The sequence below is a fragment of the Lissotriton vulgaris genome, chromosome 6 (genome assembly GCF_964263255.1).
Source record: "Lissotriton vulgaris chromosome 6, aLisVul1.2, whole genome shotgun sequence".
NCBI classification, from domain to species: domain Eukaryota; kingdom Metazoa; phylum Chordata; class Amphibia; order Caudata; family Salamandridae; genus Lissotriton; species Lissotriton vulgaris.
Window position 1 is genome coordinate 1,831,719,482 of NC_141694.1, and position 13,308 is coordinate 1,831,732,789.

General features: G+C 45.7%; 1 protein-coding gene and 1 long non-coding RNA gene across 3 annotated transcripts in view; one reads left to right on the forward strand and one right to left on the reverse strand.

The window, feature by feature from the left end:
* The window catches only part of KIF3C (kinesin family member 3C), a 320,587-nt gene that overhangs the window by 220,944 nt on the left and 86,335 nt on the right, over nt 1–13,308 (forward strand). For both annotated transcript variants that reach the window (XM_086928103.1, XM_086928102.1), the window contains exon 5: nt 10,145–10,261. In XM_086928103.1, coding sequence (XP_086784229.1) covers nt 10,145–10,261 — 117 coding nt within the window. The remainder of the gene's footprint in view (nt 1–10,144; nt 10,262–13,308) is intronic.
* The window catches only part of LOC147709592 (uncharacterized), a 363,282-nt gene that overhangs the window by 89,374 nt on the left and 260,600 nt on the right, over nt 1–13,308 (reverse strand). The window lies entirely within an intron of this gene.

Below are 13,308 nucleotides of genomic sequence, written 5' to 3' on the forward strand. Positions count from 1 at the left end.
AAATTGATCTATGTATTAGCCCCTATACCACAACACTACACGTGGAAACAAGAGGTTAGCTTGAGTGAATACTCGAGTGAAATAAACCTATCGACTTACATGTGCCTTTTGTAATCAAGGATAGGGGCTGTATGTTTTGGTTTTCCTAAAGTATACGGGGTCTCGAAGATCTATGATTAAATAACAGCGGAGTATTCGTTGATCTGTTTCCTCTCTCCGGCTTAATGGTGGCCGAAAGTCATACGTATTACCTACTTGAGAAGCACCCGACTAGCAGCGTTTGCTGATTTCCGTTGCGGCGCGCTGCAAAAAAACAAGGGGGTTTCAGAGAGACGCTCTAGAGTCAGCGTTAATCCTAGCGGTGTTCCCACCAGTATGGTCCGTACCTGTTTAGTTTCCAGTGCGCATCTATCCAATCTCGGCAGTAATGGAGGAACTCTCTCGTTTTACCGTTGTCTTCAATTCGAGTTATAACCGTAAATCTCGTTAGTTGATTCGCCAGCTTCTATGGGAATCATGGGATTTTAGTCTGAACTCCCAAGGTTCATGGGAAAGGTAGTTTTTTGGGAATAGAATCGCAAATCCCATGGGTTGAATATGTCTTTATTGTACCTCTTATGAGCAAACGCCTACATCTCCATAAGTATGTATATCTGTTTATTTCATTGGACGGACCCGCTTACTTTTGAGGATCATGAAAATTGTTTGGAACTGCCGTATTCTAAAGGCGGCAAAATTATTTTTTGGGGGGAGGGATCGAGGGTATCTCATAGAGATGGACCCTCTTATACAAGACCATAATGAAAATGCTAACCATATCTGGATGCCATTCGGCTCCATTTTCCTTTCTTATGCACATCGTGGTAGCATTAGCAGTATAATATGAAACAACCATGGGGAGGTTTCTTTGGGGGGGCAGTGTATTTGAATCACCAAAATTGGGTTTCATATTATTTCTTGTCTGATCCATTCATATATGTTCTCCGGGGCATCTGAGTAAAATCATTCTAGATTTTTCAGATCAGTGTTTCTTTTTAGGAAAACCGTATCATGTGAAATTATAAATCTCAGATAACTAATTCAGTCCGTGAGTTGCAGTGTTGTATTTTACAATTAGCATGACTTCTCTTATAGAGAGTTTAAGATCCAAGTCTCCTTCTCTTGGGTCTCTCTCTACTTTTGCAATGACAGTCCAAACCAGATCTTTTTCTTTGTGGTCCTGCAGGCGCCAATGATTGACCAATGGTGCTGTTACAACATTTTTTTTGATCCTTGATTTATGCTGTGTTATTCGTGCCCGGATCTCCTGGTTCGTCTTTCCAATATATAACATATTGCAGGGGCATATGATCCCATATACCACGTATCTTGATTTGCAGTTAGTAAACATATCATATTTCCAATATATGTTGTGATGCTTAAAAGTGTTTCCTTCTAATATGGATGAATAACATGAGCACGTTCCACATTTCCGATGTCACTGTATCGAGGGTAAACCCATGTAAGATCTAACTGACATTGGGCATATTTGCGGGAGTGCTGCCCGAACTACGTGATTGGCTATACTGCAGTCCTTCTTAAAAACGAAGAGGGGTACTTGATTTAGAGATAAATTCAGATTTTTGACTAAATGCCAATTTTGTATAATCACTTTCTTCAGCATATTTGAGTTAGGGCCAAAGGTTGAGACACAGACAATCCTGTTCGTTTCTTTCTTAGGGCTCTTTTCAAGTAGACATTCACGGGGAGTCCACCAAGCTCTTTTCAGAGCTTTTTTTAGTCGTTTCTTGGAATAGCCTCGTTGTTGTAGATTTGCTGAGAGTTGTTTCGCATGTAGTAGATACTCATCTTCAAAATGGCAATTTCGTCTAATCCGGAGAAATTGTCCGAATAGAAGATTTTCCGTTAAACTCCGGGTGTGATTGCTTGAAAAATGTAACGCTTTATTTCGATCTGTTTTTTTCTTATGCAGCGTAGTTACTAGTTTATCATCTGATGGGGACACCTCTACGTCTAGAAACTGCATTTTACTTTGGGAGTAATTCAGAGTGAAATGAATCTCCTGTGTGCGGTTGTTTAACCATTGATGGAATAGGATTAGATCTTCTTTTGTACCTGTCCACACCAGGAAGACGTCGTCAATATAACGACTCCAGTTTTTTATGATTTGTCCAAATGGATTGTTTTGGTATATGTATTTCTCTTCGTATTTTGCCATAAACAATATGGCTAGTTCCGGGGCGAAAGGACAGCCCATGGCTACTCCGCCCACTTGGAAGTAGAAAGAGCCATTGAAGTTAAAATAATTCTTTTTTAACGCAAACTTAGCCAGCTTGACGATAAAATCTGTTGGCACCTTTGTTGGTTTTTCGCGTGTCTCCCAAAAAGATTCAATCACTTTTAAGCCTTAATCTTGAGGTATCTTAGTGTATAGAGACACTACATCAAGGGTCACTAGAAAATGTAGATACTCTTCGAATTCCACAGTTGTCAGTTTATTGATAAAGTCTGTTGTGTCTCTCAGGTATGATTGAAATTGAGTTAGAAATGGTTTCAAAAAGAAATCGACGAATTTAGAGATGGGTTCCATCAAGGATTCACACCCGGACACTATTGGGCGACCGGGTGGTGTGGTTTCATCTTTATGCACTTTGGGGAGTACATAAAAAAGAGGAGTGCGTGGACATTTAATTTTTAAGTATTCAAACTCCTTTTTGCCAATGAAGCCCTCTGATTTTCCTTCTTCCAGGATGGAGTATAATTCATTTTTTAATTCATTTTCCGGGTCTTTATTGATTTTTTTATAACACGTTACATCCTCTAGTTGTCTCAATACCTCTATTATATATTTGGATTTATTCCAGATTACAATTGATCCACCTCTGTCCGCCTGTTTTATTACGACAGAAGTGTCTTTTTTTAGGCTGTCTAGGGCTTCCATTTCCAGTTTTGAGATATTATATTTGGTCCATCGTTTCTTCTTTTCCATTTCAGTGATGGCTGACAAAGTTTTTTTTTCAAAAATCAGAAACAAGGTTTTAAGTGACATTATAGCTAGGTATAGTTATAATACCTTATTGTACATTTAAAAAACTTAAAAATTCACTGGAAAAAAAGGTTAAAGGGACGTTATAGTTAGGTGAAAAAGTCAGTTAAAACATACAGTTTTAAATGATAATACCCACTTAATTTCACAATTTATAGTTGTCTAAATTAACTATAACTTGTGCCCTAAGGTAATTATAAGGCATGCCCTCGCCATGCACTGCTAATTACCTCACATATTACGTCACTCATGACATGTTCTATAACATCATTGACAACATCACTGCAACATTTGAAATGACATGATGAAAAATGGTGCATGGCGGCCGCGCGACTCAGATCTCAAGTTTTGTGACCAGGTTTTGGCAGTCGCCGTTTCCTGCACTTTTCAAATGCACAAACTGCTGAATCTTCTGCGTACTCCACTCTCAGGGTTGCTGCACCTATGTGTCGGCTGCAATAGGATCATCCTTGGATTATTGTAATTCAACACATCTGGGTATTAACACATCCCTCACAAGCTCATCAGCTCAGGGTCTGCACCATCAGGTGACCAGGCTTGGTAACTCTGTTGTTGGTACAGCACCGCCTCCCCCTATTCTTCACCAGTTACAGTCAGCCGCGGCCCGTAGTGGGAGTACCTGCTGGGTTGTGACGTGGGGAGGGGGAGGGGCAGGGTGGGGGGTAGTAATGTATGGATTATGGACCCAAACAGGTAAGTAAACATATAAATAAATAAAACAAATTTCGTTGCATGCACTGCATCGCATTGGGTGACGCAGTGCACGCAACGAAATTCGTTTGATTTATTTATATGTTTACTTACCTGCTAGGGTCCGTAATCCATACATTACCCCCCCCCACACTTTGCCCCTCCCAGTCCCCACAACACCCCCCGGCAGGTACTCCCACTACCGGCTGCGGCTGGTTACAGTGGCTTCCAATCCCCTCCATGGTCATCTTCAAAGCCCTCTCACTGGTGCATCGGAGTGCATACAGCACTTCTCCATATGGAACGTCTACGTACTTCATGTATTTTCCTTCTACAACTCTACACTGTCCTAATCTTTATTTAGTAAATGTGTCTGATGTACATAAATCCAAAGCTGGTTGCCTCTTTTTCATTCCTGGCCCACTGTATCTTGAATTCACTTATACTACACACCAAATCTACAGAATCTAGCATCTTATTTAGGAACCAGCTGAAAACTCATCTTAAGCTCTTACTTGGTACCCTCTGTACCTCAGTTTACTTCCTTTCTAGCACCAGGACACCCAAGGGTTTATGGGCTCTCCTTCAAAACTTTGCAAACTTTATACCATCTCGCCTTTGCTTTTTATAGCTCTGCCACAGACCGCTTAAACCACACTCTCACACACACAATGTCCCACTGGCGCCGCGGCCAGGGCAACTGACGCTGGAATCAGGGGATCACGGTTCGATCCCCGGCTCCGGCGGCAGGTTAGCCCAGCACCATGTGACTCTGGGCAATAGCTTGCTTAATCTTCCCGACGGCCCCCAGCGCCTAGAGACCCTTACGGGTGATTGTTCGCGCTTTACAAATGTGGACTCAGGCAGAATTAGCAGAATTATCAGTAAATATCCTAGCAGATAGGATTGGAAATAATGACCACACGGGACAGTGTTAGAAATAATATCCGTCACACAGTATCTGAAATAATCACCATAATAAGTAGGATTAGAGATAATGAAGGTTCGACAGAAGAATAAATAACAACCATCACACAGGGTGGATTAAAAATAATGAGCCTCAGGCAGTGTCCATAAATCAGTATTAGGAATAAAGACCATTATGCTGAATTGGAAATAATAACCATCAGGGTTCTCTAGAAGCCAATAACATGTCAGCAAGGTTTAGCAACCTTCATAGCAGGAATTAGAAGTAGTAATTTTTATAATTTTTATACACAGAAACCCATGTTCCCCCCCAACCTTACCAAGCCCGTCGCAATCATAAGTCTTGGTATTTCGCACGACGACATCCGCTGCATGAAGCATCGCAACTCTCCAGGTGAAAACATCTGGGAATTGGCGTGGGACTGGCAAATGTTATTCTCACCAAACCATGTAATCCCCATTATTTCTCCGCCCCTGGAGTTGCCAAACTCCCAGTAACCGTAATTCCGGTGTAGGGAAATAGCAGGCATTTTAACTGGTCACTCGTAATGTGGGCTTGCCACTGTCACTCAAACAGCCTTGGGCACACAGAAAACAGTGCACAGGACAAAATATAGTAATCCCACTACATTCCCTTTGGATATTCCATCCATTCAGACCTTTATACCTTCTTGTTGTTATTATTAATTGTCATTTGTAAAGCACGTTATCACCATCAGGTCTCTAAGCGCTATGAGAGAGCCCTGCCCTAGCACAGGTGGAGATGGTATGAATTAAATTGTGCCCCACGCCTCCGAAAAGAGTACTGTCTTTAGCTTCTTCTTAACCACATCGCTGCGGCGGCTATTCCGCCGCAGCGCTAAGAGGGCGGGGCGGCCGTGCGGCGGCCGCATGCTGGTGACAGAACCGCTCCGTCACCAGCCACGGTTGGGCTGTGCTCATGATGGAGCGGTTCCATCATGGCCCCACCCGCTCAATAGAACGCACCGCGCAGGCGCAAAATCAGTGCCGCGCAGGGGCGGCGGCCGGGCCGCGACGGAACCGCTCCGTCATCAGCACAGCCCAACCGCAGCTGATGACGGAGCCGTTCCGTCATCCGCATCGAACGGGTTAAAGGGAAGTAGAGAATGTTTCTTGCGTACATTCTCTAGCCAGTTGTTCCAAATTTGGGGAATGGAGATTGAGAAAGCTCTTCCTCCTTTGGAGGACAAGCAAAAGCGAGGGCAGGCCGGCAGGCTGGCCTCTGCAGACCGTAGAATTCTACTTGGGGTGTATTTGACTAGGCGGTCTTTGATATACCTCGGGGCTTGGCCATAGAGGGCTTTATATGCAATGCAGAGGCCTTTAAACTTTGTTCTCTGCCTGACCGGAAGCCAGTGTAGCTGGCATAAAAGGGGGGTGGCATGAGCTTGTCTAGGCACTCTGAAGATTAGTCTGGCCGCATTATTCATGATAACCTGTGATCTGGCCAGCAGTTTTCCCGGGAGGCCGATATACAGGGAGTTGCCATAATTTAATCTCGACAATATCAAGGCTGATATGGGCAGTCTGAGTGTGGCGAAGGTGAGAAGGGGGGAAAGTTTACGTAGCTGTCTCAGCAAGCCGACACATGTGCCCACTACTGCTGACACCTGCTTATAGCTTCAGTGTAGTTATGGACACCTGTAGCAAGCCCAGATTCAAGATGTTTCCCATACTTAAGGAGTGTGCCAAATGATGAATTGACTTAAATTGAGTGGTGTGTTTCGAGAGCTCCAACAATGTGACTGAGTCGATGGAGGCATTGAGGATGTATGTTAATGCTTCGCTGATCAGCAGGAGTTATTTGGTGAAGGTGTAGTGGGGGCAGGGTTCAGCTGGGTTTCCGAGTGGATGGGCTCATGGAAGTAGCAGTTGTGATAGTGGAGACGGCGACCATGAGTTCAGGCTTCGGTCTGAGGCCGCTGGTGGGAGTTGAGTTGCGATGGTGACTGGGACTGGTTTAGATGATTTTGTTGCAGACTAATTCCGAGAGCTTGTTGCAAAGGTCTTTGGCGAGTGGATTGGGGATGTTAATGGATGCAACAGGAGGCGCAGTGAAATCTTTGATGATGGCGAAGATTTCCTTGTTGCTGTTTGTGCCGGCGTCAAAGCGGTCTGCAAGATCTGTGCGTTTGCTGTTCCATATTGGCTGGTGGTAGCATCTTAGGGTGCATTTGATGTCTTTATCTGTGACGTCTTGACCTGCCCTCTGTGTAAATCTATAGGGGTCTGCTTGTTTCCTATCGTTTGATGAAGGAATACAGGACTAAAAAAGATGGCAACGGTGTGAGAGTTCATGTTTTCCCCACTCAAGGGACAGAATTTCTTTATTGCTAATACATATTTGTTGTTTGGCAGCACCATTTCAAGGGAAGTCTTTTTTGTCTGTTTAGTGCAGCCCACGGCTTGTTCGCATAAATGTAACCTAGCGTTCTCACATCTCCTGAGTGGTGATCCCTAGGGCTCATCTCTACCACTTCTTGAATTCAGGAGGACATCCTCCATACACCCTAGAAGGCTTGGGGTGGGGGTCCTTCCTCATATAAGGTGGCGGTCTACCCCCACCCAGTCAACATGCCCTGTCCATCGCCATAATCGGGCTCTTGCTGTTGCTTATGTCTTGCAAATGGATTATTTGGAGCTGATCTATAGAGCAAGCTTTGCCCTATAGGGCAGGATATCTGTGCGCGGTGTATGTTTACCAAAGAGACCGTATGGAGCACCATGGGCTTATCTTCATCGCGGTCATGTGTTCATTGATCAAGTAAAGGGATAAACATTATGCATGGGAGGGCTGCTGGAGCTATGGACATTGCCATTGGGCCATATATTGTTTGCAGATAGGCTGTGTTGCTTGGGCTTCTATTATTATTTGTCTTCTGTTTCTTTTTAAAGCACTTTCGGTTTCTGAAGAGCGCTTTAGAGCGCGCATGGCCCGCCTACTAAGGCTGGATCACAAGGCAGCAGTTTTTTGTTCATTTTTGTGCTGCCAACTCACTTCCTTGTCACCTGACCTTAGTTTTGTGTCTCAGCTGATGAATTAATGATTCGCAGTCCAGAGCTATCAGTCATAGGGAATTGCAAACCCTCCTGCCTTATAAATATGTATGAGGCAGGATTTAAATGCAGGGACGGAAGCCTGTGAGGGACAGCAAACAAGCCATCTCTGCATTCGTATTCACTGGATGCAAACTTTTTTCTTAATATGCTCATGTCCTTCAGATGGACAGGAACAGCTTTCAAAAAGAAAGATTGCCATTCAGTAAATGGCGTCGGGAGGAGGAGCATGCAGGCTTCCATTGGACCACTGTCAGCGCCCCCCTTATGGCCGCAAGTGGAATCTGTCTGTGCCGCACAGCTTCCTGTTTGCGCATGGCTACCACCTTCTTTGACAAGTCTTTCAGCCTGATTCATGAAAGACCCGTTTTGCGAGTCTTTAATAGCGATTCATAAGGAATCGCTATTACAGGCTCGCAAAACCGTATTCATGTAGGAATCGCAAAAACAATGCGATTCCTACATATTCCTTATTTGCGATTAGCAAATTGCTAATCGCAAATAAGGAATAACTCCCCATTCATTCCTATGGGCCAAAAGGCCCATAGGAATGAATGGAGAGTATTCCTTATTTGCGATTAGCAATTTGCTAATCGCAAATAAGATAGCGATTTAAAGGGTGCCAGGGGTGTCCAAAGGACACCCTGTAGCACCCCTTAAAAGCAAATTTAAACAGGTGTTGCGTACACACATGTCCAAAGGACATGTGTGTGTGCAACATGCAACTTAGAAAAATGCTTTGAAAAGCATTTTTCTAAGTTTTCGCAATTTACCACGAGGTTTGACCTCGCGGTAAATAGCGGGCCGAAATTGCGAATTTGCAATTTTAAAATGGATGATGAATTGCATTTAAGGAATATCAAATAGAGATTCCCTAAATGTAATTCCTCGGTAAATAGCGGAATCGCTATTACCGATTTTTGCATTTGGGATGATGAATCCCAAATGCAAAAATCGCACTCGCAAAGGGCCAGATTCTCAGATTCTGGCCCTTTGCGAGCGCAATTCAGCATGATGAATCAGGCTGTATGTTCCATCAAAGGTTTGTGACGCAATTACAGTCGCAAACCAATAATACTTACCATTGTTCATCCCAAAAAGGAGCAGGACCCACTTTTCAAACCCTTTCCTTCTTCCGATTCACAATCAGATGCAAAGGGCACTTTTCAAGTCGACAGCTCATGTCCGACTTGCATTGCAGTTGCCTTTTTGCAGTCCCACGTCCTGTGTTACTACGAATTGCAGTAGATGACACTAAGAGACAGATGTACAAATTCACAAGTGGGAAATCGGTATTCATAATGTATGAAACTCATTGAGTTTAATTTAGGGATTCCTTCTGGGTCGCAAATTGACCTACCTTGTGAATATTAATGATGTAGTTGCAGTTTGCGACCCATTAGGAATCGCGGCCTTCACAGGGATGGTGGCCTGCTGAGGACAGAAGAACACCATGTCTGTGATTGCTTTTTAATAAAGTAATCTTAATTTTTTTTAATGCTGTCCATTTTCCTTTAAAGAAAACTGAATGCCTTGGGACCATTGCTTGCTCCTTAAAAACATACATGTGTTTACATTCTCAAAGGGGAAGGGATCCCTTAGGGACCCCTTCCCCTTTGTGAATGGGTTACCCTTGGTGTTAAAATATTACTGGTTTACGACCGGAATTTGGCTCCAAAACAGTAATACACGTAATGTAAATGTAAATGTAAATGTAAATGTGTGTATACTTGTAAAGCGCACTATCACCTAGAAGGTATCTTGGCGCTGTAGACCGCTGTGGAACCCTTCCTGGCTTTCCCTGTGAGATGCCCCTTACTGGGTACCTCCAAGGGGAGGCCAGGCATCCTAGCGCTTTCGGGGCCAATGTGGCGATTAAGCAAGCTATTGCCCAGAGTTGCAGAGTGAGACCCATGATTAGAGTAGGCACCTAGGCGAGAATTATCAAGTCCGTGAACATTGAGCCCAAGACCCTGCCGCGTCGGGAATTGAACCCTGGTCCCGGGCCAGACTTCTGCCTCAGGGTCTGCCGCTCTAATCGGTGAGCCACACTTCTCCACTTCGGTATTTGGAAGGGACGCCCTAAAAACTCCCCTTCCAAATATTGAATCGCAAATGCAAAATGCGATTCGTAGCAAGTTACCGAATCGCATTTTGAATTTTGTACATTTGAAAAAATAAATTCCGGTCGGAAACGGGACGATTCTGTGAATTGGGTCATTAGCGACCAGAAAAATGTTTGGTACATCTGGCCGTAAGTTCCCTGCAACCAGCGAAACAGTTCATATGAAAGCAAATATTGGAAGACTGTAGGGATTGATGCTTTATTGAGTTGAAGAGTCATTCTCACCCCCTGCCTTCCACTTCTGTCTCCTCTTCCAGGTACCTGATAATTGAAAATTTCATCCCTCCAGAGGAGAAAAACAAGATCATGAACAGGCTTCTCTTCGACTCTGAGGAGGACCAGTGGAAATTCCAACCCCTCGTGCCTCCTGGGAAGTAAGTGGAGCATTTCTGACATTGGTGTTAAATTAAGTGTTTTATGTTGTTCCAGTATTTGCTGGTTTACATTTGACTGCTTTTATAATATTAAGAATAACAGCAAGAGCCCCCTCCCCCCCAGACCCCGGGGATGTCCTCTTTATTCACATTCACCTCTTGGTATTCATTCGATTACAATATTCAGCACTGTATTTCCTGAACAAAGAAAACACAACAGTAGCTATTCAGAGTTGGGGGGCAAACATTAATTTTTTTAAATTTTTATTTTATTTATTTTTTGACTTCAAATAAACTTTGTTTATCAGAGACAATGAGAAATAACCGCATAAACAAAGTGTCATATATTAGCAGTCGAATGTTAAAAAAAGATGGAAAAATGACAAAAAATAAGACTTATATGTGTGACAAAGATTTATTGATTGCCCAATTTCTCAACTTTTCCTGTGATTCATGATATCCCCTGAATCCATGGCTGATGTCACAGGTGCAAGATCAAGCCACATTACATGGACAGTCGCACAGCTATGCCCATGTCCACCCTATCCAAGCCACATTTCATGTAGAGTTGCACACCCGGGCCCTTGTCCACTCTATTCGAGCAACATTACATAGACAGTCACTCAACCGGGCCCATGTCCACATTATCCAAAGCCACATTACATGTACAGTAGCACAGCCGGGCCCATGTCCACTCTATCCAAAGCCACATTACACGGACAGTCGCTCAGCCGGGCCCATGTCCACTCTATCTTAGCCACATTACATTGGCAGTCGCTCAGCCGGACCCATGTCCACTCTGTCAAAGCCACATTACATTGGCAGTCGCTCAGCCGGGCCCATGTCCACTCTATCCAAGCCACATTACATGGACAGTCGCTCAGCCGGGCCCATGTCCACTCTATCCAAGCCACATTACATTGGCAGTCGCTCAGCCGGGCCAATGTCCACTCTATCCAAGCCACATTACATTGGCAATCGCTCAGCCGGACCCATGTCCACTCTATCCAAGCCACATTACATGGACAGTCGCTCAGCCGGGCCCATGTCCACTCTATCCAAGCCACATTACATGGACAGTCGCTCAGCCGGGCCCATGTCCACTCCATCCAAGCCACATTACATGGACAGTCGCTCAGCCGGGCCCATGTCCGTTCTATCCAAGCCACATTACATGGACAGTCGCTCAGCCGGGCCCATGTCCACTCTATCCAAGCCACATTACATGGACAGTCGCTCAGCCGGACCCATGTCCACTCTATCCAAGCCACATTACATGGACAGTCGCTCAGCCGGGCCCATGTCCACTCTATCCAAGCCACATTACATTGGCAGTCGCTCAGCCGGACCCATGTCCACTCTATCCAAGCCACATTACATGGACAGTCGCTCAGCCGGGCCCATGTCCACTCTATCCAAGCCACATTACATGGACAGTCGCTCAGCCGGGCCCATGTCCACTCTATCCAAGCCACATTACATTGGCAATCGCTCAGCCGGACCCATGTCCACTCTATCCAAGCCACATTACATGGACAGTCGCTCAGCCGGGCCCATGTCCACTCTATCCAAGCCACATTACATGGACAGTCGCTCAGCCGGGCCCATGTCCACTCTATCCAAGCCACATTACATGGACAGTCGCTCAGCCGGGCCCATGTCCACTCTATCCAAGCCACATTACATGGACAGTCGCTCAGCCGGGCCCATGTCCGTTCTATCCAAGCCACATTACATGGACAGTCGCTCAGCCGGGCCCATGTCCACTCTATCCAAGCCACATTACATGGACAGTCGCTCAGCCGGGCCCATGTCCACTCTATCCAAGCCACATTACATGGACAGTCGCTCAGCCGGGCCCATGTCCGTTCTATCCAAGCCACATTACATGGACAGTCGCTCAGCCGGACCCATGTCCACTCTATCCAAACCACATTACATTGGCAGTCGCTCAGCCGGGCCAATGTCCACTCTATCCAAGCCACATTACATTGGCAGTAGCTCAGCCGGACCATGTCCACTCTATCCAAGCCACATTACATGGACAGTCGCTTAGCCGGGCCCATGTCCACTCTATCCAAGCCACATTACATGGACAGTCACTCAGCCGGACCCATGTCCACTCTATCCAAGCCACATTACATTGGCAGTCGATCAGCCGGGCCCATGTCCACTCTATCCAAGCCACATTACATGGACAGTCGCTTAGCCGGGCCCATGTCCACTCTATCCAAGCCACATTACATGAACAGTCACTCAGCCGGACCCATGTCCACTCTATCCAAGCCACATTACATTGGCAGTCGATCAGCCGGGCCCATGTCCACTCTATCCAAGCCACATTACATGGACAGTCACTCAGCCGGACCCATGTCCACTCTATCCAAGCCACATTACATGGACAGTCGCACAGCCGGGCCCATGTCCACTCTATCCAAGCCACATAACATTGGCAGTCGCTCAGCCGGACCCATGTCCACTCTATCCAAGCCACATTACATTGGCAGTCGCTCAGCCGGACCCATGTCCACACTGTCAAAGCCACATTACATTGGCAGTCGCTCAGCCGGGCCCATGTCCACTCTATCCAAGCCACATTACATTGGCAGTCGCTCAGCCGGGCCAATGTCCACTCTATCCAAGCCACATTACATGGACAGTCGCTCAGCCGGACCCATGTCCACTCTATCCAAGCCACATTACATGGACAGTCGCTCAGCCGGACCCATGTCCACTCTATCCAAGCCACATTACATGGACAGTCGCTCAGCCGGGCCCATGTCCACTCTATCCAAGCCACACTACATTGGCAGTCGCTCAGCCGGGCCCATGTCCACTCTATCCAAGCCACATTACATTGGCAGTCGCTCAGCCGGGCCCATGTCCACTCTATCCAAGCCACATTACATGGACAGTCGCTCAGCCGGACCCATGTTCACTCTATCCAAGCCACATTACATGGACAGTCGCTCAGCCGGACCCATGTTCACTCTATCCAAGCCACATTACATGGACAGTCGCTCAGCCGGACCCATGTCCACACTATC